General features: G+C 37.3%; 1 protein-coding gene and 1 non-coding gene across 5 annotated transcripts; one reads left to right on the forward strand and one right to left on the reverse strand.

The window, feature by feature from the left end:
- Positions 1–4: 4 nt before the first annotated feature.
- On the forward strand, positions 5–21,934 carry fybb (FYN binding protein b). 4 transcript variants are annotated; one of them, XM_053240064.1, is made up of 19 exons: positions 5–155; positions 4,763–5,690; positions 9,782–9,878; positions 10,779–10,834; positions 11,375–11,397; positions 11,485–11,528; positions 11,707–11,833; positions 11,919–12,078; positions 12,772–12,895; positions 13,018–13,037; positions 13,544–13,616; positions 14,666–14,761; positions 16,415–16,455; positions 17,440–17,488; positions 17,610–17,718; positions 18,710–18,863; positions 18,954–18,987; positions 19,073–19,104; positions 21,330–21,934. In XM_053240064.1, exons 1-19 carry the CDS (start codon positions 153–155, stop codon positions 21,353–21,355), a joined length of 2,196 nt encoding a protein of 731 aa, XP_053096039.1. In that variant the 5' UTR covers positions 5–152; the 3' UTR covers positions 21,356–21,934. The 4 variants fall into 4 exon arrangements, with proteins under 4 accessions (XP_053096039.1, XP_026797125.2, XP_053096040.1 ...); XM_026941324.3 differs by having other exon boundaries at positions 14,669–14,761; XM_053240065.1 differs by having other exon boundaries at positions 4,763–5,684.
- trnat-ugu (transfer RNA threonine (anticodon UGU)) lies at positions 18,027–18,098 on the reverse strand. Its single transcript has one exon. It is a non-coding gene; the product is annotated as a tRNA-Thr (tRNA).
- Positions 21,935–22,983: the final 1,049 nt, after the last annotated feature.

Raw genomic sequence — 22,983 nt, forward strand, 5'->3', positions numbered from 1 at the left:
GCGCCCATTTGTGAGACGACAAACAGCCTCTCTCTCTGTCTCGCTCTCTCTCACACACGCACCCACACACACACACACACACACACACACACACACAGTGGAGCTCGTTCTATCAGTCTGTGAATCAGACACAGCAGGAGCCCACGATCATCATGGTAAGTCAAGCATTCTCCTTTTCTCTGTTTTGTTTAGGAGCAGGTTCTTAGTGGTGGACTTTACAGCATCTGAATAAAGCTCAGTGAAATGTACAGCACAGTGGACTCGTACATGTAGCACTGAGACGTATTATGGTCCTCTTTTTTGTGTTGACCTAAATTATAGGTAAATTTCCACAATACCACTTTGCCTAAATGAAGTGTAGTCAAGTTACTGTGTGCATGACAAAAATGCATATAGTGTGTTTTAATATTTATTTATGTTACAGCCAAGTGTTCCCAATGTGACAAGTTGAAACTGGTTTGGAAGTTCTGGGGAGGTTTTTTTTTTTTGCAATATCAAACAGTATTGTGTAAGCCAGCAAAGTTTTTCTGCTTGCTTCATCAACAAGTGTTCCTCTTTGCTTTTAAAACCGTCTACTCATCTCACAGTTCTCCAGCTCTGTTCTCACATCCAGTGTACGCAACTAATCTGGCTGTGTTTTCATTTACACTAGTGCACAAGTTAGTTATTACTTCCACTGGGTCGATTGTAATCGTAGACGTGTATTTGGATTATCTGGACACTGATATTGCCAGAATGTTTCAGCAAAGTCCTCTTGGGTAAAATGTTAACATGGAAACATGGAAACAGTCTCAGGAGACGCTGGAACGTCCCTTTCCTTATTTCCTTAAAATAATATAGAAAGGTACTGAAGGTAGTACATTACCAAACTCTGTTAATGTTTTTAGCTGAACATTAAGCAGCTGGATCTGAAATTCTCTATAATTAGTTTGTATGAGTGGAAATTATTTTGATCTAATTGAAAAAGGCAGAGAGTGTTTTATATAAAGGCTTGACTGGTTTGCCCTCCAATCTGCTGGGCAATTCTCACAATAATGTTTTATATATTTAAATTTTTCATTAAAACATCCATAAATTCTAATTGAAATTTTTAAACCAATACAATGGAAAAACTTAGATTAAAAAAAAAAAAAGACAAGATAAACAGGCAGCACTTCACTGAGGACTGAGCTCGTAGATCACTTCAGAGATATGGAATTGGTACAGGTTTGAAAAGTCAGATGAACAAATTTATGTAAAATATAATGCTGCATTACATCCGAGGCCATTTTCATTTTTGATCTCGGCACGTTTGACAGACCAAGTGAGAAAAGTGACACCCCCATGTTTGTATTTTTTTTAGCAACAAGCTAGACAGCTAACTTAGATGAGTGATGTATATTTTCTTTCTCAAACAGTGAGCTGTATAGTCAGTGGTTTAGATTGAACAAACAAATATGTCTGTATGTTGATTAGTCTAAAGCTAATACTTGTATATAACGTATAACTCATTTAAAGGTAAGAAGTTTTACTTTGTTTATTTCTGATGCTGTGTGCAGCCATGTTGAGTTGACACCACTCCATAAACAGAGAAGGAACTCAAGCTGACTTCTAGTTGTGGTGGCATTTCATGTCATGAAAGATATGGTCCCCATTTACTCTGTCAAGAAAGAAGGGCTCACTAAGTTGTGCAAAAATACTAACAGCGCCATCTATAGCAAATAGTGCAAACAATGTTTTTAAATATCCTTTATTTTAAAAGAACGATTATTTGCACTATTTGCTATAGATGGTGCTGTTACTATTTTTGCACATCTACATTTTCCAAAGTCTATTCTAATCAATCTTTAAAATTAAATTATGTAATTTTTTAATTGCATTATGTAAGAACAAAATAAAATTTGAAATTGTAATTGATCAAAAAGTTTAATTTTTTTTTTTTTTTTTTTTGCAGTATCGCCCATCCCTACCTCCAAATGCTCCTTTTAATAACGCCTTCATCTCATTACACATTTAGTGTAACATTAGGATCTTAAAGTGGTTCACACTGTTTTCAAGTACAAAGATTTGTGCTGCTGAATTCTCAGCTCTGATTGGTCAGAAAGTGTTGATTAAATAACAGCTGCTCTGACAGTAGTACACCTACAAATCACAGGTTTATACTATTGTTTTCATTCTAATATGTTATCACAGCAAAGTCTTTGGGACAGAAAAGTTTGCACTTCCTGGTTTCTCAGTTACAGGGAAAGCTGCATGTGAGGGTTTATATCAATGTTTATAGCTGCTATAACATATCATTTATCATTGCTGTGGTATAGGAGGAATAAACACTTCTGGACATGCCCATTATCAGAAAATTATCAACTCTGGAGTGATAACAGTAACGCTGCTTCATCACATTTCCCCATCATTGATTACTATCCTATAACAGCACAAGATATTTAATTACTTTTTTAATTATGATTATACTGTATATTGTATACTGTGTATTGTATATATTGTATTTTTTTGTATATATGTCTGTGGCACTTATAATAATTAAACAGTAATAAAAATAAAACTGTTGACAGGCAGTGTACAGTATCATGCTGTAAAGATAAAACCTAATTGAAAAAAGAGATATTATAGAAGAACAGGACTGCTGTCTTTGTCCTGTTGCTTTGAATCTTATAATGCCCTTATAGATAGAGAAAAAAAAACATTTAAGTCTATTTCTGTCTATTTCTAGTGTATCTTAAATATAAATATATTTATATTGTGTTAAATACAGCACAAGCTGCTGTAGCATCTGAAATGTGAGAATTCACTCTGTACATGCATGTGGCTAACCACTGATACTGGCAAGGCAGGCAGAACAACAATAACACGGCAAGCAGGACAAGGGCAGGTATTTACATGAAAAAGCCTATGTCTGAGAGGGAGCACGTTCATTTTACTACACTGTGACTCAAACAAGTTTCATCCAGGCTACGGGAAGTACATAACCCACTCTCATTATAGCAACAGTGATAGTGTAATTGATGTTGACTAATGCCTGTTCCTATGTCGAACACAATACTTCTGCTTTCTCCTCTGCTCATTTCTCTGAGCATTAACTGCCCAGTTTGTAGTCAGCAGTGTAGGAACGTCTTTCCTACGTTTATCTACACTTCCTGGTGTTAGTTCTGTTCCCAGTCCTGCAGCACTCATTACCCAGGGTGTGTCAGTGCACCTGTCCAGCCGCCACTCCAGACTGATACCTGGCTCTCAGTGCCAGCAAAGGAACAAAGTGGGGCTTTCTGATCTGCCGCCAGGACACGATGAAGGGGTGCATTACCACCAATGCCAGCAAGCTTTTTACATACTCCAAAATGTCATTTGCATGTTAACATTAAGAAGGACCTGACAAACTGGTTTTAGCGATGAAAACTCTTAGAGAACTGTGACAGGTGCCATTCAGACCAGGCCACTTCATCATGCTCTGCTTTTGTCCAAATCTCTCTCTTTCTCTGTCCTGGCAGTTTTGCCAACTTGGTGACTTTGTCACTAGATTTGTCGATTTTTTAGACCCCTTTAGTGACTTTATTTTTTAAAAGAGCCTAGCGACAAATCCAGTGACTTTTTGAGCGTGCATTAATGACTGCGCTGCGCTCCATACAGCTCTCAGTTCACATCACAGGTGCTGGTTATATGAGTTAAGAGAGCAGGTTCACTTGAATCACCACCAGTGTGTAAATGTTCCCAACAACCAATCACTGATCACTGTTTCCCAATGACCAGTTACTGATTACCATTGAGCCCCAATTTTTCCCAGTTTGTTCCAGTCTTAGCCTTCTAGGTAACTCGTCATAAATAAACCAACACTGGTAGAATTAATAAGTGAAGACCCTGAACTGTCATCCATAAGAAATGAAGCCCTCTGCCCTCTCTCTCTCTATCTATCTCTCTCTCTCTCTCTTATAGCCCCAATGGTTCAGTCTGGCATCTTCATATATCTTTTTTGTTTGCTTGTTTAAATGAGACTAATACAGAGGAAATATTGCTTTTTAAAACACAGTCACCTTCACTAGAGGAATAAAGATCCCTTTTTTCCTTTAGTGTCTTTTTTACTTGGTTAAAAATCACAAAAGAATCTAACAGAAGCTCAGTCAAATACCTTTCTTCTAGCTGCAAATGCAATGAAAGTAACAAGACAAGATACAGAACAGAGTTATACAGTATCTCTCTCATAGGCAGGTCATCTGTGAAAACCAGAGTAGGTTTCAATTCAGATAACACATTTGCCATTGGCTGAGTACTGCACAGCTTCCTGCTATTATACTTTAATGCGTTTAATTCACTCAGTTCCTGTGTGATCACAGTCAGACTTGTAGTTTGGTGGAGCCAACACAGAGTAATTCAAAGAGGAGCCCGTCATATTACAGAAGAGCAGGTAAAAATCACTTTTCATCACATGGATGCTTTTCCAGTTGTGTATTAAAGGTAATATTTGCTTTTCTGCATGTAGCATAAATTAGGAAAATTTGTTAAGGACTGAGATGAGTAGAGGAATTGTACACCTCTTGCAGCTGATCTAAAGCTAATAATCCATCGATGGCAAATCAGAAAAATCAAATAGCCAGACATTTGATGTCTTAGTTTTGCACTGGAGATATGACACTAATGGAATTCCTTTAGTGTGTAAATGTTAATGTATTAGTAAAGAGTAAAGAAGCAAACTTGTGATAAATACACAAAGGACCTTTTGCATGTCTTATTTCTCTTTCTAATCCTCTTGATTTTGGTTTGTGGTCTCCATTTGCAGGACAACAAATCAGATGTGAAAGCCATTCGGGCTCGTTTCCAGACTGCAGGTGTCTCGATGGAAGGAAGTGCTGCAGCACGTCCAAAACCCACTGTCCACCCAACCCTATCAGGTCCCATGTTGCCATCCAAAAAACCTGCACTGGAGGTCAGCCTCTCGGGCAGTGCTGCTGCTTCTAACTCCACCACCCCTAAACCCAGCTACATGAAGAACATAGTCTCCAACAACAGTGCAACAGAGTCTTGTGAGTCTCCAAAGCCTAAAGTCCTCGCCAGCAGGTTTGAGAATGCAAATGCAAATGAGGATAACAAACCCCCTTTTGGTAAAATCTTGAAACCAAAACCACCAGATTCGAACCAGAACGGTGAACCGAAGCCAAAGGTACCATTCCAGAAGCCACTGATAACAGAGGCCAAGAGCACATTTCCCAAGCCACCACCTGTGACGGCCAAACCTTTTAAGAGCCCCAAACCTGAGAACAATGAAAGCACTGTGAACGCCACCCCTACCCCTCCAAAAATGCCTGCAGTTCCCAAACCGAAGAGTACCGTCAACCTACTTCGGCAGCATCAAGAAGACGATAAGGAGGAGGATCATACGGCAAAACCAGTCTCACATGTAAAGCATCCCAGCTTCCGTGCTGCCCAAACTCTCTTCAACAAAGCAGAAGAAGTAGCAAAGGATGAGTCCAAATCACAAAGCTCAAAAGACTCACAAGTGCCAGGCCCTTTGGCTGTACGAAAGAAACCTAGCTACAGTGCCAAACCCTCCGGACCTGACACACAGACAGTGAAAGATGATCCTTTAGCCCCAAAAAGAAACCCGTTAACTAACCTTCTTGCTCTCGGCAGTGCGCCAAGCAAACCTAACAGACCACCCAAAGTCAACCTTGAGAAGTTCAAGAAGGGCGCAGAACCTCCAGGTGAGGGTGAGTGCAGAATTGAGCTTTTCCTGTCATTTGTCAGTCTGAAGTGGTAAACTAATTGCTACATAAAGGACTGTCTTGATTAGGTAATCTGTAATTTTACACAAATAAGTAAGACATAATAATAAGACACATCCACAAGCAAATATTCCTGCTTCCACCAGTCTGAGCTACCTGTACCAATGGACCTTTATTCACACTGATATTATGACTGAGACAAAACAGAATCAGGCCAGTGGGCAGAATAATTTCTGAAGTCAACTTCCTTTTTGCCTTTCAAGACAAGAGTGTGCATCACATGGTATAGTGTGACATCCTCTAATGTTCACAGCTTCTCATTATGTGATGACCCAGAATGTTCTGTGGTTAAAGATCTATGAGTTAGTCTATTTACAGGCTCCTATCTCCATCAGCCTGACTCAGGCAGCTCTTATTCATCATGTACACTTTCACAAGTTGGCTTGCAGTCATAGTATATTCAAACACTATGAACTATTACTCACAAGTTTAGATGACACATACACGCCGGGTTTATTGGTATACTAGTTTTAAAACATTGTTTAAAAATAGTATGCATAAACATTTCACATCTCACTGCATAAACATTTAACTTCCTTTTTTGTCATTTTATTGTCAGCTGAAGTACAAAAACTGGGAAGCACAAAACAGGAACAAAGTTGAGAGAGCTTTCGTTTTTAGACCTTGCTGTATAAGTTAGATCCTGCTTCAGTGCAAATAGTACTGTAACAGAGTTCAGCTGGTTTGTGGTTGCCAGTGTTAGCAGATTTCAGCCATACCGTATCCTGATAAGATTTTGCCCACATGTATTTACACCTGTAGTCAAATGCATCTCCAGTCAGACAGACTGAAATCCGATTGAAATCCGATTGCCATATTATATTATTATATATGTATTAATATCCAAATCAGCTTATTACATTGTTGTTGTATTATTACATTGTCTTTTTTTTTTTTTGCTTTATGAAGAAGATAGTTGCTGAATCTAATATCACGAGTTTTCAGGAGTTTTTAAAATGCCAACACTGGCATTTTTGTAGCATGTGCGACTGTTGGGAGCAGGGTCATAACCAGAATCAACGTTTGTGTGAGGTCTGTACTGCAAAAATGTGCCTTAGAAAATATAACACAATTTTTTTTATTTACTACATCAGTTGCTAATTTTTAACTTTCATTATGTTATCCTTCAATTCTTCCATAAACTGATCTGACTCCAGTTAGACAGTTTAATTTTATTGAGTTACTTGATACTATGCGATCAACACAATAGCCAGTAATGAACTTTATTACACTCATAGTATCTACCAGTAGATTTACATTTACCAAAGCAAAATACCCTCAGAAACACTCACATTTATATCATATATTCTTGCATAAACATCACATTTACAAACTCACTGTCCACTTTAATAGGAACACCTGTACACCTGCTCATTTATGCAGTTATCTAATCATTCAATCATGTGGCAGCAGCACAATGCATAAAATCATGCAGATACAGGTCAAGAGCTTCATGTAAGGTACAAACATCATAATGAAGAAAAAATTGATCTCTGTGACTTTGATTGTGGCATGGTTGTTGGTGCCAGATGGGCTGGTTTGAGTATTTCAGAAATTGCTGCTCTCCTGGGATTTTCACACACAACAGTCTCTAGAGTTTACACATAATGGTGCAAAAAAAAAAAAAAAACATTGCATGAGCAACAGTTCTGTGTGTGGAAACGCCTTGCTGATAAGAGAGGTGGGAGGAAAATGACCAGATAGGTTTGAGCTGCCAGGAAGGATATAGTAACTCAAATAATCACTCTTTACAACTGTGGTGAGCAGAAAAGCATCTCAGAATGCACAAACCATTGAACCTTGAGGTGGATGGGCTATAAACAGCAGAAGACCATATTGGATTCCACTCCTGTCAGTCAAGAACAGGAATCTGAGGCTCACATGGGCACAGGCTCATTGAAACTGAACAGATGAAGACCAGAATATTCAAATCAGCCCATCTGGCACCAACAACCATGCCACGGTTAAAGTCACAGAGATCACATTTTTCCCCCATTCTGATGTTTGCTGTGAACTTTAACTGAAGCTCTTGACCTGTATCTGCATAATTTTATGCATTGTGCTGCTGCCACATGATTGAATGATTAGATAACTGCATAAATGTGCAAGTGTACAGGTGTTCCTATTAAAGTGGATGGTGAGTGTATGTTCTTGCATAAACATCCACATTTATACAGTGGTGGAAAGAGAACAAAACACTGACATGAGCAAAAGTACCGCTACTGTAGTAATAATTCAAGTTATAACTCATAATAATAACTCATAATTCATTTCAGTAAAATTAAAAGTAGTGTTCAAGAAAATGACTCAAGAGTTAATAAGATGGTGAAAAACTACTTGTGTAATTACTTTACTTTATCTATTATGAACAGTATTTAACCAAAGGTAACGTTATCTGGCTAGCTAACTTAGCCAAATTCTGTACAGGTTGTTAGCTAGCTAGCTCATGTTAATTCATAATATCTAGCTACTTTGTTAACTATCTGGCAAATATGCCCCTTACACATTATCCTGAGCATTACCTATAGACTGTAGCAGCACTTAGATATATTTAACAGAACAGCTAATCTTTAGTTTAATACAGCTTTTTCATACTGTAATACATGGAAAGATCTGGCTAGCTAGTCTAGCTTACTCAGCTAGCTAATGGCTTATCTGTACGTCTTTCTAAAGGTCGGATGTTGAGCTGTGAAATGCTGAGGTTTTGGCTTGCACACTCTGTTTCCTTTGAAGCATTTAAAACTGAAGATTCCTGATAAATTGGGCCAGGGATGTTCATCTGTCTCCACTGTTTCAGACATCACTGCTGCTGGCTGAACAGTTGGAGAATAAACTTTCAGGAAAATGAATTATTTAAAATTGGCAAATACTGTCTTTTAATTGGTTAACATTCTTCTGAGGTTAAATGGATCCTTTTTTAGGTTGTTATTGTGATCAAAAGGTGTGATCTACTGAAGTTGATTATTTATTTTTTTAAAAACTCAAGTAAAATTTCCATGATTTAATTATAATCAAAAAAAAAAAAAACATTCACCATTACAGTGAGCTATGTACTTAAGTACCATAATGAGAGTACATGTAGTTTGTTACTTTCCACCTCTGCAGTTATCACATAAACACTCATTTATATAGCTATACATAGCTATATTTATATCATAGCTATGTGAGAAGTAATATATAAGCTGTAGTTAAAGTCTGGTAGCATAATGTGTCATGATATACGTAATCTGTGGTAATCGGCCTTAGGTCTACAGCTGAATTTAAAGTGTCAGCTGCTCTGAAGTCAGTAGATTGGGTAGGCTACATCCTGACACAACATGATTAGGATGTGAATTCACAACTGCAAGTAAATAAATAAATAAATAAAACCTTCCAAAACTACTGAGCTTCCAACCTAGGAGGTATGTTTGGATGTCAAATTTATAATCTGGTTGTCTAAAATGTCTCAGGCTCCATTTTCACTCTGTCATTTTATGTGTTTTTGAGTATCAGGATTATATCTGGATGCAGATTATGCACATAAAAATAATGGTCTAAATGCACTTGAAAAATGTAAAAATCTGATTGCTCTAACCACTTTAAGAGGTCCAAGATGCCTTTTATACAGGTTATATTTACAAGCATAAATGCATCCGTCTCTCCATGCCACATTTAACAACCTAAACCTCTACCAACAGGTAACGCACATGTTACAAGAATGTTGAAGCCTGTAAAATCACAGCAATCATCTTATTCATAAAGCAGCCACAAATGTGGAACAACACTGGAAGTGTAATGAATTTAATAATGAGCAAATTAACGTGCAATACAGCAATCGGATTTCAGTCTGTATGTCTGTAAATGCATGTGGTTCAAATACACCCCTGATACAAGATCTGAACAACAGTGTAAACAGGGTTTAATACTGCTAAGAGATTGCAAATTAAATTAATCAAGTTCAGACTTATGGGATACACTTTCAGTAGGGAGTGGTCAAATAGAAGTATGGCATTTCTAAGTAAGCTTTTTGTTTTTAGGACCTGAAATAAAGAAGGGAGGTCCTCTTCCTCCTCCTCCTCCTCCAGCATCACATCCCAGCAGCCAAGCAGCTCCAACTTTGCCTCCACGACCCATGTCAGTACCACCCCAATGTTTAATGCTGAATTTACAAATAGAATATATATATATATATATATATATATATATATATATATATATATATATATATACATACACACACACTCACACACAGTCAGCCAAGAGGCTATGAACATGTGGAAGTTTTTTACATGTTTATCCACCATGTAAGGAACAAAACTTGGGGGTGAACACAGTTCGGGGTGTGCTGGTATAGGAAACTAATCAACAATGGGGTGGTGTGATATAGCCCAAGGTAAACTGGGTTACTGTTACCACCCTGAAGTTGAATAATTTCCTATAACAGCGTGTTATAATTCTCTCATGCCACAGCAATTTGCCAATGGTTTTCAATTCCAATTTATTAAAGAACACCACATCATACTTTTTGTCCATTTATAGTTATGTTTAATGTTGTGGAACGTCCACAAGACAACTTAGTTCCTGTTATCACTTACATTATAGTGGCTATAAACAAGTGTTCACTCACCATCCTCTGTTTTTTTCTGTCTTAAATTAATAAGACAAAAAAACGCAGCTTGTCATGTTACAGAAAAACCACAAAGTATAAACTCCTCTGTCCTGAAGACTTTTCTGTGTCAGAAAACTGCAAGTTACAGCTTTACCAATGACTATTACAAAAACACTCCAGTATCTTCACTATCTTTGATTACACACATATTTTATGTGGAGTCACTGTGAATAAGCTTTTACTATAGAAATGATAACATATTAGAACGAGTGCATTAATATGAGTGTGAGCTGCAATACTGCCAGAACTGCTGGTGTAGAAAATTCAATCAACACTTTCTAACCAATCAGAATCCACAATTTAACAAATCCGTGATATAAAGACTAATAGCATCATTGTTATTCTTATACATGTTTCTGATGCAGAGTACAGCCAGAAGAGGAATATGATGATGTTGGTGATCTGAATGACTCGTCGTTTGGTGAGCTAACAGAGTGTCTTATTTTTTATGAGTTGTAGGCTTTAATAAGTATAAATTGTGTCTAATTGGAATATGGGGTTTTACTATTAATCTGGTGATGGTTTTTTTCCTTACGTTCTTGAATCTGTTTTGGAAAAAAAAAAATGATGCCACACTCACTGGAATGTATAATATAATACAGGATCACTTATAGTAGTTTTTGTTTGTTTTTGTTTTTTTGCATTTTTTTCTTGCTAACATTCACACAAAGATATGATTCTGTTACTTCAGTATTTTTTTTATAGTTGATTTTTCTTTGCAAATTAGGCCTTAAATTACATGTGTACATGTACAAGTCACATTAAAAAACCTACAAAAACTAAAGTATTTTTAATTTGTGGATTTTTGTAGACACCCTGATATAGTTTGGCATTATCTAGTGTAACTATTTTATTTCCAGCAGCCATAAATGAAGACTTTGACCATTTAGTTCAATTCTTGAGCATTTAAAAGAACTAGTAATTCAATCTCACATTTAATCTGCACATTTTGTATTTACAGGAAACTCAGGGCGACGAGATGAGGTAAGAACAGTGACTGCTGTATAACTGAATTACTGTTTGTCAAATTTGTCTGTGACGGTTGCTCTTCACTTACTTTCATCTGTACAGGGAAGTGGAAGTGACGGGGAGACGTATGAGGAACTTGATGGATGGTAGGCTTTTTTTCCCTGACCACATGTAGCTCTGTTTATGCAGATGTTGATTAGCTTAGCATGTTGGTTTCACTGCCCTTATAGCACAAATGTGTCTGGTATAATAAGCATACTGCACATTTTAACCACAGAACACTCCAAAACTCTACATCTGTGTCTGTGTTGGTGGTAATTTCAGGTCCGCAACAGAGGTGAAGGAGCAAGAAAAGAAACGGGAAAAGGAAGAGAAAAAGCGAGCAGAGCAAGAAAAGAAAGACCAGAAGGAACGTGAAAAAAAAGAACAAGAGGCCAGAAAGAAATTCAAAGTGAGGCCACATCAGTCATCGTAATATTATTAAAACTATATATAAATGACCATATGAAATGATATGTAGTGTTTGTTCTCTGCAGCTGTCTGGGCCCCTGCAAGTCATCCATAAAGTAAAAGCGAGAGTGGACTGTAAAGGTGGCAGGAATGACCTCAGCTTTAAACAGGGCGACTCTATTGACATCCTCCGGATTACAGACAACCCTGAGGGCCGATGGCTGGCCAGGACTCAAGATGGGTCCTGTGAGTGTCAGAAAAATCACATCTCTTTACTGATATCAGAGACCTGAGTATGTGCTGATACCTGATACTAATTCAATAACCATTAAGCTAATCGAGCATCTCTCTCTGTTGCTGTTGCTGTTCACAAACTTGATCATGTGACATCACCACAGAAGTATTCCTAATTGTAGCTGGATTGAGAGTGAAGTTGGCCAGGTTAAAAACTTAACATCAATTATACCACAGCACTGCTGTATTCTCGATTCTAATTAGTCAAAATGTGTTGGTTGCTAGGCATAAGGCAAAGCACAGGTTTATATTGATGTGCTCTATAGTGACAGCTCATTTACAGGGACTTGCATGGTATACAATCCACATAATTTAAGCCTAATAAGCAGATGTCTTTGGGACAGAGGAGTGTACGCTTTATGCAGTTTTTCTCTAACAAGCCGCTTTTTTGTCTTATTAACATGAGAGAGACCAAGAGTGGCTAGCTGCTGTAAAGTGATACAATGATAACAGGAACCAACTTGCGTAACTGACATTGCACACCATTAGATGTAACTAAATACAGTAGGATACAGTGATGGATACAGTATGTCATGTTGAGTAAGTAATTAATGTTGAAATGATTGTTGTTGCATTTGTGTAAAATGGTATAATCCAGACTCTGGTTCACTACTAAAGATGCTGAAACACCGTTTTCCATTTCAGGTGGCTATGTAAAGACTGAATCAGTCGAGATCGACTTTGATTCTCTGAAAAATCAGAGCAGGCCTCTGCCTGACAATGACGGAGACTTGTACGATGATGTGGGGTCTCAGGAGGACAGCAGTAGGTACCGTATCGGCGCTCTGTCCAAATCCACATAAACATAACTGAGCACCAGGCAAAACATGCCAATAATCTTTCATTTGTTCATGTAGCTTAGTTCATTCATACAATTATATTTCATTTCAGGAGCACCAGTGGTCCAGGAGGTGAGTCTGAAATGCCTTGTTCAGTATCATCCAATCTGTGGTATTTACTCAAAGAGTCACTCAGCCAAGACATGTTTTGTGTCCGACATGTTTTGCTTCTTTATTTCTGCACTTCAGCTACGAAACTAATGGAACTAATTATAGACATCTGTCTCACCTAAAACCACATCCAGTTTAGTTTTGCTAACATGGTTTAGGACACAGCGGGGCTTATTAATTCTAATCATCTTTACTTGTATTGCACTTTTTCATTTGGAGTTCAGCATCTTATAGTGCTTTACATATAAAAGATCAGAAGGTCAAAACAAAGGTATTTATTGAGGCGGCACATTAAAGAAAAAATGCGCAATCACTAATGAATGAACTCTAAATTTATTAGACTCTATAAAAGAAATGCTTGAGAAAATAAAATACCCAGGGAACTAAGAATAGTGCTATTTAAGCAAGTTTTATTGTGCGTTTAAGAACAGGGTAACATGGCTAACACTGCCCTCTGCTGTTCTCAGTTGTTCTGCCTCCACCACCGGAGGGACCTGATGATATATATGATGATCTGGAAGATTCCAGCCTTAATGTCAGGTGAGTGCATTGAGAGGATGGGTTAATATGTTTAGGGCTGTCAAATACCTTTAAAAACTGTAACTGAATTTCACTTTAGTATTTAAATGCATTTGAATATTAATTAAATGTAAAATTTGTATGATTTGCATACGGCCATCAGACAAGCAAACTTTCACATGGAAGGTGAAAACTAGCAGTTTATGTAATGAAGTATTAACTGCTTCCGCACAGGGCTTTTCAGGTGTTCAGGAGTTATAATGTTATTTAAAAGAAATCTTTGATTATTTCATTTGTGAGGAATAACACACAACAGACCATGTGGTTATACAAAAATAATAACACTGGGGTGGTGTGATGCGGCACAACGTGAAGCTGAGTTACCACCCCTGAATTATTCATTTATTAATGAACGACACGTCGTACAATGTAATGGTTTATAGATAAGATTTAATGATGTGGAATGTCCGAGAGACACGTTAGTTCCATGTTAAATAAATGTCTCCTAACAAAAACATCACCACATCAACGATTATATGTTTTTTCTTTGTTAAACGTGAGCACATTTTTTCAAATCCGTTTTTATTAGTCTTAAATTATGTGGCGCATCCGCCTTACAAGTCCCTGTTCATTGTTCATGTTACAGCTGGATCTACTATCCAAGCCGTGCTGTTATACAGAAATAATGCACATCTCCTGACCAATCAGATTCGAGAATTCAACCTCGCCATGCTATAAACTAGTTATAATTATAAGTTAGGGCTTTCAGGCAATTTAGAGATTTAAAAAAACATCTGGGTATGGGTAATTCTTATTTTTATATGTACATATTAAAAAATGTTTTACTTTTAAGCAACTAAAAATAAAACATTTTTTTTAAATGTACATATTATGTAAATTCAAATAGTGTTTAAAGAGTGAAATTAGTTTTGACAGCCCTTCATCTTTTAGAGCAACTACTAGGTCCTGTGTGTGTGTGTTTGTGTTTATGTATGTGTGTGTGCGTGTGTGGGTGGGTGAGGGTTTACTGTACATGATAATACATCATCCATGTCATGTCCCTGCATCAGCAGCCAGGAGCCCAAGCCTCTCCCCAAAGCACGCAGCTTCATTCGGATTCTAAAGACCCCCAGTGACTGGAGAAAAAGCCCTGTCCACACTAACGTGTAATTTCTCTATTAGTAAGATGGAGCCAGACAATGTTCTTTTTTTTTAATCATAACCCCCTCGATTATTTTTACTACTAAATTAATTACTGTGTTGATTCTCAAGGGGCTCGAACAATTTCATGTTGAAATCACACAAAATCACATAACCGACTCTCTAATCTGCACACAAATCCCTCCTCAAATGACTCTTTACCTCTTTCATTTCCCTCACTTCCTCACTTTATTACTGACCATGAGTTATTGTATCACACTTCTTGTCACTTTATCTTTTTCCTTTTATGATCAGAATATTTGCTGTTGATTAAAAAAGAAACTTTTGCAGATCAAAAATCTGAGTGCACTACCAACAGTTAGATTCTTTTAGGTATATACTATGATTTTATCCAATAAGATTTCTCATCAAGACTCTGTTACTGTAAAAAATACTATAATTATGAAGAAGTTTCTGTTATGACCCTGAAGATTATTTTCCTATAACAGCATGTCCTGAAGTGTTTCACTCCTCTCGTACCACACACTTTACTTTTTATCTGGTTATAGTTACATTAAATGTTGTGAATGGCATTGAATCAAGTTAATCCCTGTTATACGTTATAGCAGCTACAGTATAAACAGTCGATCCTTCACCAGCCTCTCTTGTTTCTCTTTTCAAGTTTAATAGATTAAAAAATACAGCTTTTCTAGTGAGAAAATGCAAAGCATAAACTCCTCTATCCTGAAGACATTCCCATGTCAGAAAACTTAAAAGTTACAGCTTTACCTCTGACTGTTACAAAGCACTGACACTGGAGACTCCTTCCATAAATGTTAAATAAACATCTCCTTACAGAAACCTCACCATGTCAATAAATATGTTTTTCTTTGCTAAATAACATTATGTTTTTTAATCTGTTTATATGGAACATCCACCATACAAGTCCCTGTGAATGAGCTGTTACTACAGAAACGCTAATGAATTAGATAGTAACAACTCATACGCAGGGACTTGTATGGCGGATGCTCCACATAATCTTAACCCAATAATAAACAGATTTTAAAAATGTGTTGTTTGACAAAGAAAAATATATAATCATTGATGCAGTGAAGTTTTTTTTTTGTTGTTGTTGTTGTTGTTGTTAGGATATATATGTAAAATTTATGGAGATATTCTCAGCTGTCAGCTCTCATGGTGCTTTGTAAAGTTTCCCTGGACATTTTCAGGGCAGAAGAGCTTTTTACGCTATGTGATTTTCTGTAAAATGACAAGCTGTGTTTTTTTTTGAGAGAAACAAAAGGAGAGGCTTTTGAGGGAACGCAAGTGATAACAGGAACTAACTTGCACCTCGGATACAAGTGTCATCCCACAACATTAAATCTAATTATACACTGTTAAAAAGTGCAACATGTAATTCATTAATAAATTTAACACTGTAATAGTAAAAGGTAAATCACTATGGTATAGTTCAAATAGCAAATAGCACACTTTTGGCCTTACTCTTTATATGAAAATAATACACTGCAGGTGGTCCACTTAAGTGTTTTGTGTGTGTGTGTGTTGTTTTTTTTTGTTTGTTTGTTTTTAAATAAAATCTCAAAGTGCACTCAGACGTTTGAATCTACCTGTATATTGCCCTTGGTGTGGTCAAAAAGTGAATTTTTGTGCATTTTCAGGGTTCCTCCCCCTCCACAGTTCAGTCCAGAGGATAACCCAGGTAAAGATCACACACAGTACCTACAGGTTTAAACCACACATTCAGACCACTGACCATCACACAACACATCCACCTGCATAACATTCCATTCATAATACACATTTGAGTAAAACTTTTAACAGAAAGTATTTCATATTAAAGCTACGCAACATTTGTTGAGCTTCAGCAAAGTCATTAGACACAAAGGCACAGAGCCACCAGTGATTCTCCTGAGAAACATGTATTTGCATATTAGCATCTGATAGTCTCCGATTTTTATGATGCAATAACACTTCCATGTTGTGTTCATTTTGTGACTACTGAATATTATAGTGACAATGAACTGATAAGGAGGTTTACTTATATAAAGAAGTCACATGGGAACTTACCAGCACTTCCACACTAATTTCACTCATTAATGATCTGGTAATTAAGGTACTGGTCTAGGTATAGCTAAGCTATAAGTGCTCCATTGTGCCCCCTGAAAGGATGACTCTCTATGGCCTTTGTCAAGGTCACACAGTCATTTGTCTTACTCTGCTTGTGAAGCGCAATATAGCTCAATATCTTAATTAAGAGATCATTAGCAAAAAGCTGTTTAAAGGGTGTGAAGAAGATGCCTTTGTCAAATGTTAATGGGACGACTAGATTTGAAATTGAGAGAAATCTTTTGGGGATGTAGAAAAGATTTCTGTGAAGAAGATGTCGAGCTTAATATGGACCAAAAACAGGTGTGTATTTAGGGATGAGACAGATGGCCCAATTAAAAAAGCCAAATTAAGTCATGAAGTTATGACGTTTACTAAAATAAACAACATGCTGCCTTTTAGTGAACACTTATTATACGTATTGAAGCTTAATTTTCTTTCGGTGCAAAGCGATTAATGTTTGAATTTAAAGAGCCTCTCATAATGTTACTACATAAATGAGATTTTAGTCACAGTTACTGACTTATTTATTAATCATTTGTTAAAGTGGGACTGAACATGAGTGTTTTATCCTCAGGAGCTGATGAAATTTATGATGACGTGGACACACCGCAGCCTCCTAGCAGGTACACTGTCACATCATGACAACCCCCATTTCCTACAGGAAATGCTTAATACCAGGCTAATATGCTACACAAAACATTTACTCAGCTTCACCTGCTCCCATATTGATAATTATTTTTTCAGCATGCCTCCTTCCAAACCGAAGTCGTCGAAACCTGAAGCTAAGCCAGACGATCCGAAGAAGCAGAAGAAATTTGAAAAAGAGGAGAAGGATTTCAGAAAGAAGTTTAAGGTACAGCGTAGAGTGTGTTTGAAAACACCATACCATCAGACTATATTGATAAGATTAATAATCACTCTGGTGTTTGGTACTTGAAGAAGTCTTTATTTGTCACATATACTTCACAGCACTGTGCAATTCTTTCCTTCTCATATCCCAGCTTGTTAAGAAGTTGGGGTTAGCCATGATACAGCACCCCTAGACCATGCTCAACAGTGCTGGGGCTCAAACCCCAATCTCCTGATCAGTAACCTATAACCTTAACCATTGAGCCACCACTGCAGAAGATACTGTGAACATTCCAGCAAGTGGCCTCTGCAAGGCATGAACAGGGTTTGAACCTGTGATTTTTGATTTACAAGACCAACACCTTCCCACTTGGCCATCATGCCTGGCACATATCATTACACTCAGCCTGTCTACAACGCAGTCACATCAATTGGCTTAAGAAATTCCATGCACCAATCCTATGGTGCAAGTGGTCTGACATTTCTTCACTTCCCCACTCGCAATTTTAGCTCCTGCCTACAATTAGTTCCCATTTATGGCCGCGACACAAGATAGTTCCTATTAGTACCTACTCTACAAACAGTCATTTCCTCATCAGCCTCTCTTTTTTCTCTCTCTTGAATTTCTCTATCTTAAATAAGCGTCTTATTACAGAAAACCTCACCATATCAATGGTTAGACATGTTTTTTTAGATCGGGCCCCCATACGAGTCCCTGTAAATGAGATGTTACTATAGAAATGATAATACATTAGAATGAGCGCATTAATATAAACCTGTGATTGGCAGCTGCGCTTCTGTCAGAGCTGCTGTTATAGAAAATTAATCAACCACTTCTGATATGAATCCAGAATTCAACAGCACTGTAGTATAAAATAAAATCTCAAACGTGAGTCAGTTTGAGATGTGATTTTAATGTCACTATGATTTCATAAGTACGTTTAGTAATCTGACTTTTGCATGCATTGTTGTAAGGAGCTGTTGTATTTTTGCAGTTTGACGGAGAGATCCAGGTTCTGTATCAAGTGACTGTAATCGGTAATAAGAAAGGCAGTGGGAAGGATCTGACAGTGCAGGCCGGAGAAACCCTGGACGTCATCAGCAACTCGGACAATGACAAACTCATCTGCAGGAACAAGGAGGGAAAATGTGAGTGAGCTAATCTCCACCTCTCAATCACCACATCTGAGCAAATGAATGGATGAAATAGACTAACCCTGTACACCATTCTGTTTTCAGTCGGATATGTCTCGCACAGTAACGTCCAGACTGAGTAAGTTCTGCTTCAAACCATTTTTTAATCTTAAGATTTTGTTTGTGTCAAACAAAAATAAAAAATGTTTCTTCTGCTCTAACAGGGATAATGACATCTATGATGACGTCGGTGATGGTATGTGGCCTGAATGTTTTTTTTTTTTTTTTTTTCATTTTTAGACATAAAAAAGCATATTACCGTGTCTTCCGCATAATAAGACACACCATAATGTTAGGTTGCATTCACACTTGGTGTTTTTTTGTAAAGAAAAATCGCTGGCCTGAGTGCTTTTTATGCTGATATGGCAAAAAAGGCTCACGTGACGTGCACACAGTAACCATTACGACAATACGTTAGTATCGGCGAACTAACTAGATGTTAGATGCTAGTTGTGATTTCTTAGTACACTAGATGTTCAAAAGTATGTGCACAACTGACCATCACGCCCATATGTGGACCTTCCCAAAAAAGCTGAAAGCACAGCATTATCTAGAATGTCTTTGTATGCTGTAGCCTTAGGGCCCAAACGTGTACAAAGTGATGTCCATGAAGACATGTTTTGCCAAGGCTGGTGTGGAAGAACTCAAGTGACCTGCACAGAGCCCTGACCTCAACCCCACTGAACACCTTCTGGTGAACTGGAACGCTGTCTGCACCCCCAGGCCTCCTCACCCAACATCAGTGCCTGACTTCATTAATCCTCTTGTAGCTGAACGAGTAAATCCACACAGCCACGCTCTACAATCTAGTGGAAAGCCTTCCCAGAAGAGTGGAGGGGGGACCAAGTTTTGAATGGGATGTTCAACAAGCACATATGAGTGTGATGGTCAGGTGTCCACAAACCTTTGGCCATATATTGTATCAGTAAAGCAGATAAAATAAAGATTAGTGTAACTCCGGTGATGAGGTTGTTTGCCTTAACTGTAGTTTTGGAGGCAGAAAATTGTGGGACTTGAATGGATGCAGCCATAGTTACAATGCGACGTCACACTCTGGTAAAAGTCCCGAAAAAACGCATTATTTTTTATAAAAATTTTATATATTTTTATAAAATAACATTGGATATATAACAATGGAGTATTCGGGATACATATATATAACATTGGAGTATTCGGGATACATATATATATAACATTGGAGTATTCGGGATACGTATATATAACGTTGGAGTATTCGGAAAACAGTATTTTTGACCCAACATGTTGTAACAACTAATTATTTCAGTGGCACTTCAATGTTTTTTTCTTGCTTGCCTTCTAGCTGGTCACCTGATTGGTATGGAGGTTAAAAAAAAAGGTGCTTGATGTCATTCCATGCTTTTCTGAAAAGCCGTTACTTTGTGAGCTCCACGGTGATCAAAAAACACCACTATTTTAAAAGCTTCACATTCCACCCAACCTTCCAGTCATGTCCCATGTAATCAGATTTAAAATGTGTGCTGGCGGTTGGGAAAAGAACACCATGTGTGAAAGCAGCCTAAGACACACCTGCCTAAATTCTGCCTGGTTAGAAGAAAATCACAAGCATAGCAGAGCTGTAGTGCAATATGTTTTGTTTAAATTGTATTATTTAGCTACTTGTCTTTCAGCTGTGACAGGAATATAGATTTTATTTTTGTCCATTTCTGTTTTTGTGTACCAATATGGAAATTATAGACAGAATTATAGTAATTATCAGATATTTATGAAATTATGAGGTTTCCTTGAACTCAGGAATTAGTTGGTTTTTCAGCAGCTTTCAGCACCCAAATGTATACATTGAGAACTGTGACAGCTTTCCAACCCCATTTTAGCATCTGGTTGGTTTGAAGATAGAAACACTACAAGCTAAAAGGCTAAATTATGCCACACTTTATTATTATTATCACAGGGATGTTGAATTCTTGAGTCTGATCAGAAAGTGTTGACTAATTTTCTATAACAGCAGCTCTGACAGCAGTTTATATGAATACCCTTATTCTAGTATGTTAGCTTTTCTATAGTAACAACTCATTCATAAGGATGAGAGAGAGATTTATAGTTCAACTGAGTTAAATTCTGACATTCAATTCTTAACTCTTTAACTGTGGAAGCTGCTGCTGGCATTTTTGTTTTACATGACAATGCAAATTTTAATTCCAATAAATTCCACTATTACACTAATGCAAAAATGATTTGGTTTTAAATTGAAGTTGCAGCATCACCTTAGGAAATTTCATTTAGACCAGAAAATAAGCTTGACCTTTATGTTTGAAATCTTTGATGTGTGTGTGTGTGTGTGTGTGTGTGTGTGTTCACATTTTGACCGATCAGGCCACACAGAATGAAGTGAGATGTATGATCTTAACATGACTCACTCGTTGCCTCACTTTACATTTCCAGATTGCATCTACGACAACGACAACTGATTGTGAAAGTGCCAGCCTCCTGATAAAGCTGTGGATCTCAGGCCTGTTTTAATGCCCCGTCTGACATTTTATGTCAGGTTTATTTACTCTACATGTGGTGGGACGCAACGTGTGTGTGTGTGTGGAATGAGTCAATCCAGTCATGTGACTCAAACCCAGCAGGAGTTCACTTTCAGCAGTTTAAAGGAACAATTTGGACAAAAGTCAAATGTACATAATGTCCCTTTCCCCAAAAGTAGCTGATCAGCTGAGACATGTTTGATGTCCTGTCAGATAGACTACAGTTGGGAAAAGGGGGCATTGTGTACTATTAATGTGCTTGATTTTCACCTTTAGGACATTTTTATACACAACTTTGATTGTGGTTGGTATTTACGGATACCAAGGAAAACCAGTGTGCTACTCTGTTTATTTCATTTTCTTTGGTCAGATTAAAAACGTAGATCGTAGATTATATGCAGTTGTATAACATTTCTAACACCATATTTATGTAAGAGGCAGTATTTTGGTTTTTTTTCCCCCTGTTATATTGTCACTTTGTTTTGTAGACTACAGTTTAATAAAGAAGATTCCATTACAGGTTACTGTTGCAGTCTGCATGAAATAAAATGTGTTCCCAGCTGTTACCAGTGCCGGCGATACATTTACATCATCTGTGTAATTAGGAAATGGGATTTTTCTCACCTTTAGGACATTTTTTATCATCATAAGCCCCATTATTTCTCAATACAAATAATTGACTTTAGTTTAAATGTTAAGGTTAAAGTTATAGTTAGTAAAGTTTAAATGTTTTTGTGGCCAAACTAAAAATTCCTGCCAGATTTACGAAAGGTATTGCTCATGTGTGCATGGTGATAAACGCCAATCAGCTGCTGATTTACATTTAGTGACAAAACAGCAAGTAACTCATCGCCAATTATAAATTTGAGGCCAATCATTCGAAGTTTACATTAGTGAGTTCATGTATATGTAAATTTACGCAAACTCAAGAATGAAACATAGGATACGATCGTTATTCTTGTATAGTTGCTCCTGAGAACGATTGCCGATTAAATTTGTTTCTTTCCAGCTTCATCAATGAGGCCCAATATTAAGGACAGACATGCTTACCCTGTAAGAACAAACTCGACAGTGGAGGACACCATAACAGAGGACACTACTGTATAAGTCTGACGTGCTGCGTACTAGCAATGTCTAGTTTGTGTAAAGTTAGCACAGTAACAGACTATTGCTAAAAAAATTCGCTACGCTATCACAATCGCTACAGTATCACAAGTGTATGTGTCTTTCAGTTTCTTCTTGTTGGCAAGGATCAAGAACACTGGATATTTTAACCTGGTACTTTAGTATTAAAAATTAAAGTGTGAATACAAATGTAAGTATAAACAAAAACACAGACTGAAAAACACCCAGTGTGTGATATTACTGCTTTCTATGTCAAGTGTAATGACAATATTTATTCACTAATCCCCTAAAAGCAATATTCTGGGGGGCAAAATGTACACAATGTTCCAAACAGGACATGTTTAATGTCTGAATTTTGCTTCTTTAGTTATGCATAGGAGCTAAAAAGCTAACGTAATGAAAGTCTGTCTCACCCAAAATCTTTTCAGTTAAAATACACACAC

Source organism: Pangasianodon hypophthalmus, chromosome 15 (genome assembly GCF_027358585.1).
Source record: "Pangasianodon hypophthalmus isolate fPanHyp1 chromosome 15, fPanHyp1.pri, whole genome shotgun sequence".
NCBI classification, from domain to species: Eukaryota; Metazoa; Chordata; class Actinopteri; order Siluriformes; family Pangasiidae; genus Pangasianodon; species Pangasianodon hypophthalmus.

What these genes read in the sequence shown, in the direction of transcription:
- fybb (XM_053240064.1), top strand. An exon ending in CAGTCCAGAGGATAACCCAG is followed by an intron (nt 16,456 to 17,439) that starts GTAAAGATCACA and finishes TTTTATCCTCAG; the next exon opens with GAGCTGATGAAATTTATGAT. An exon ending in CACAGTAACGTCCAGACTGA is followed by an intron (nt 18,988 to 19,072) that starts GTAAGTTCTGCT and finishes CTGCTCTAACAG; the next exon opens with GGATAATGACATCTATGATG.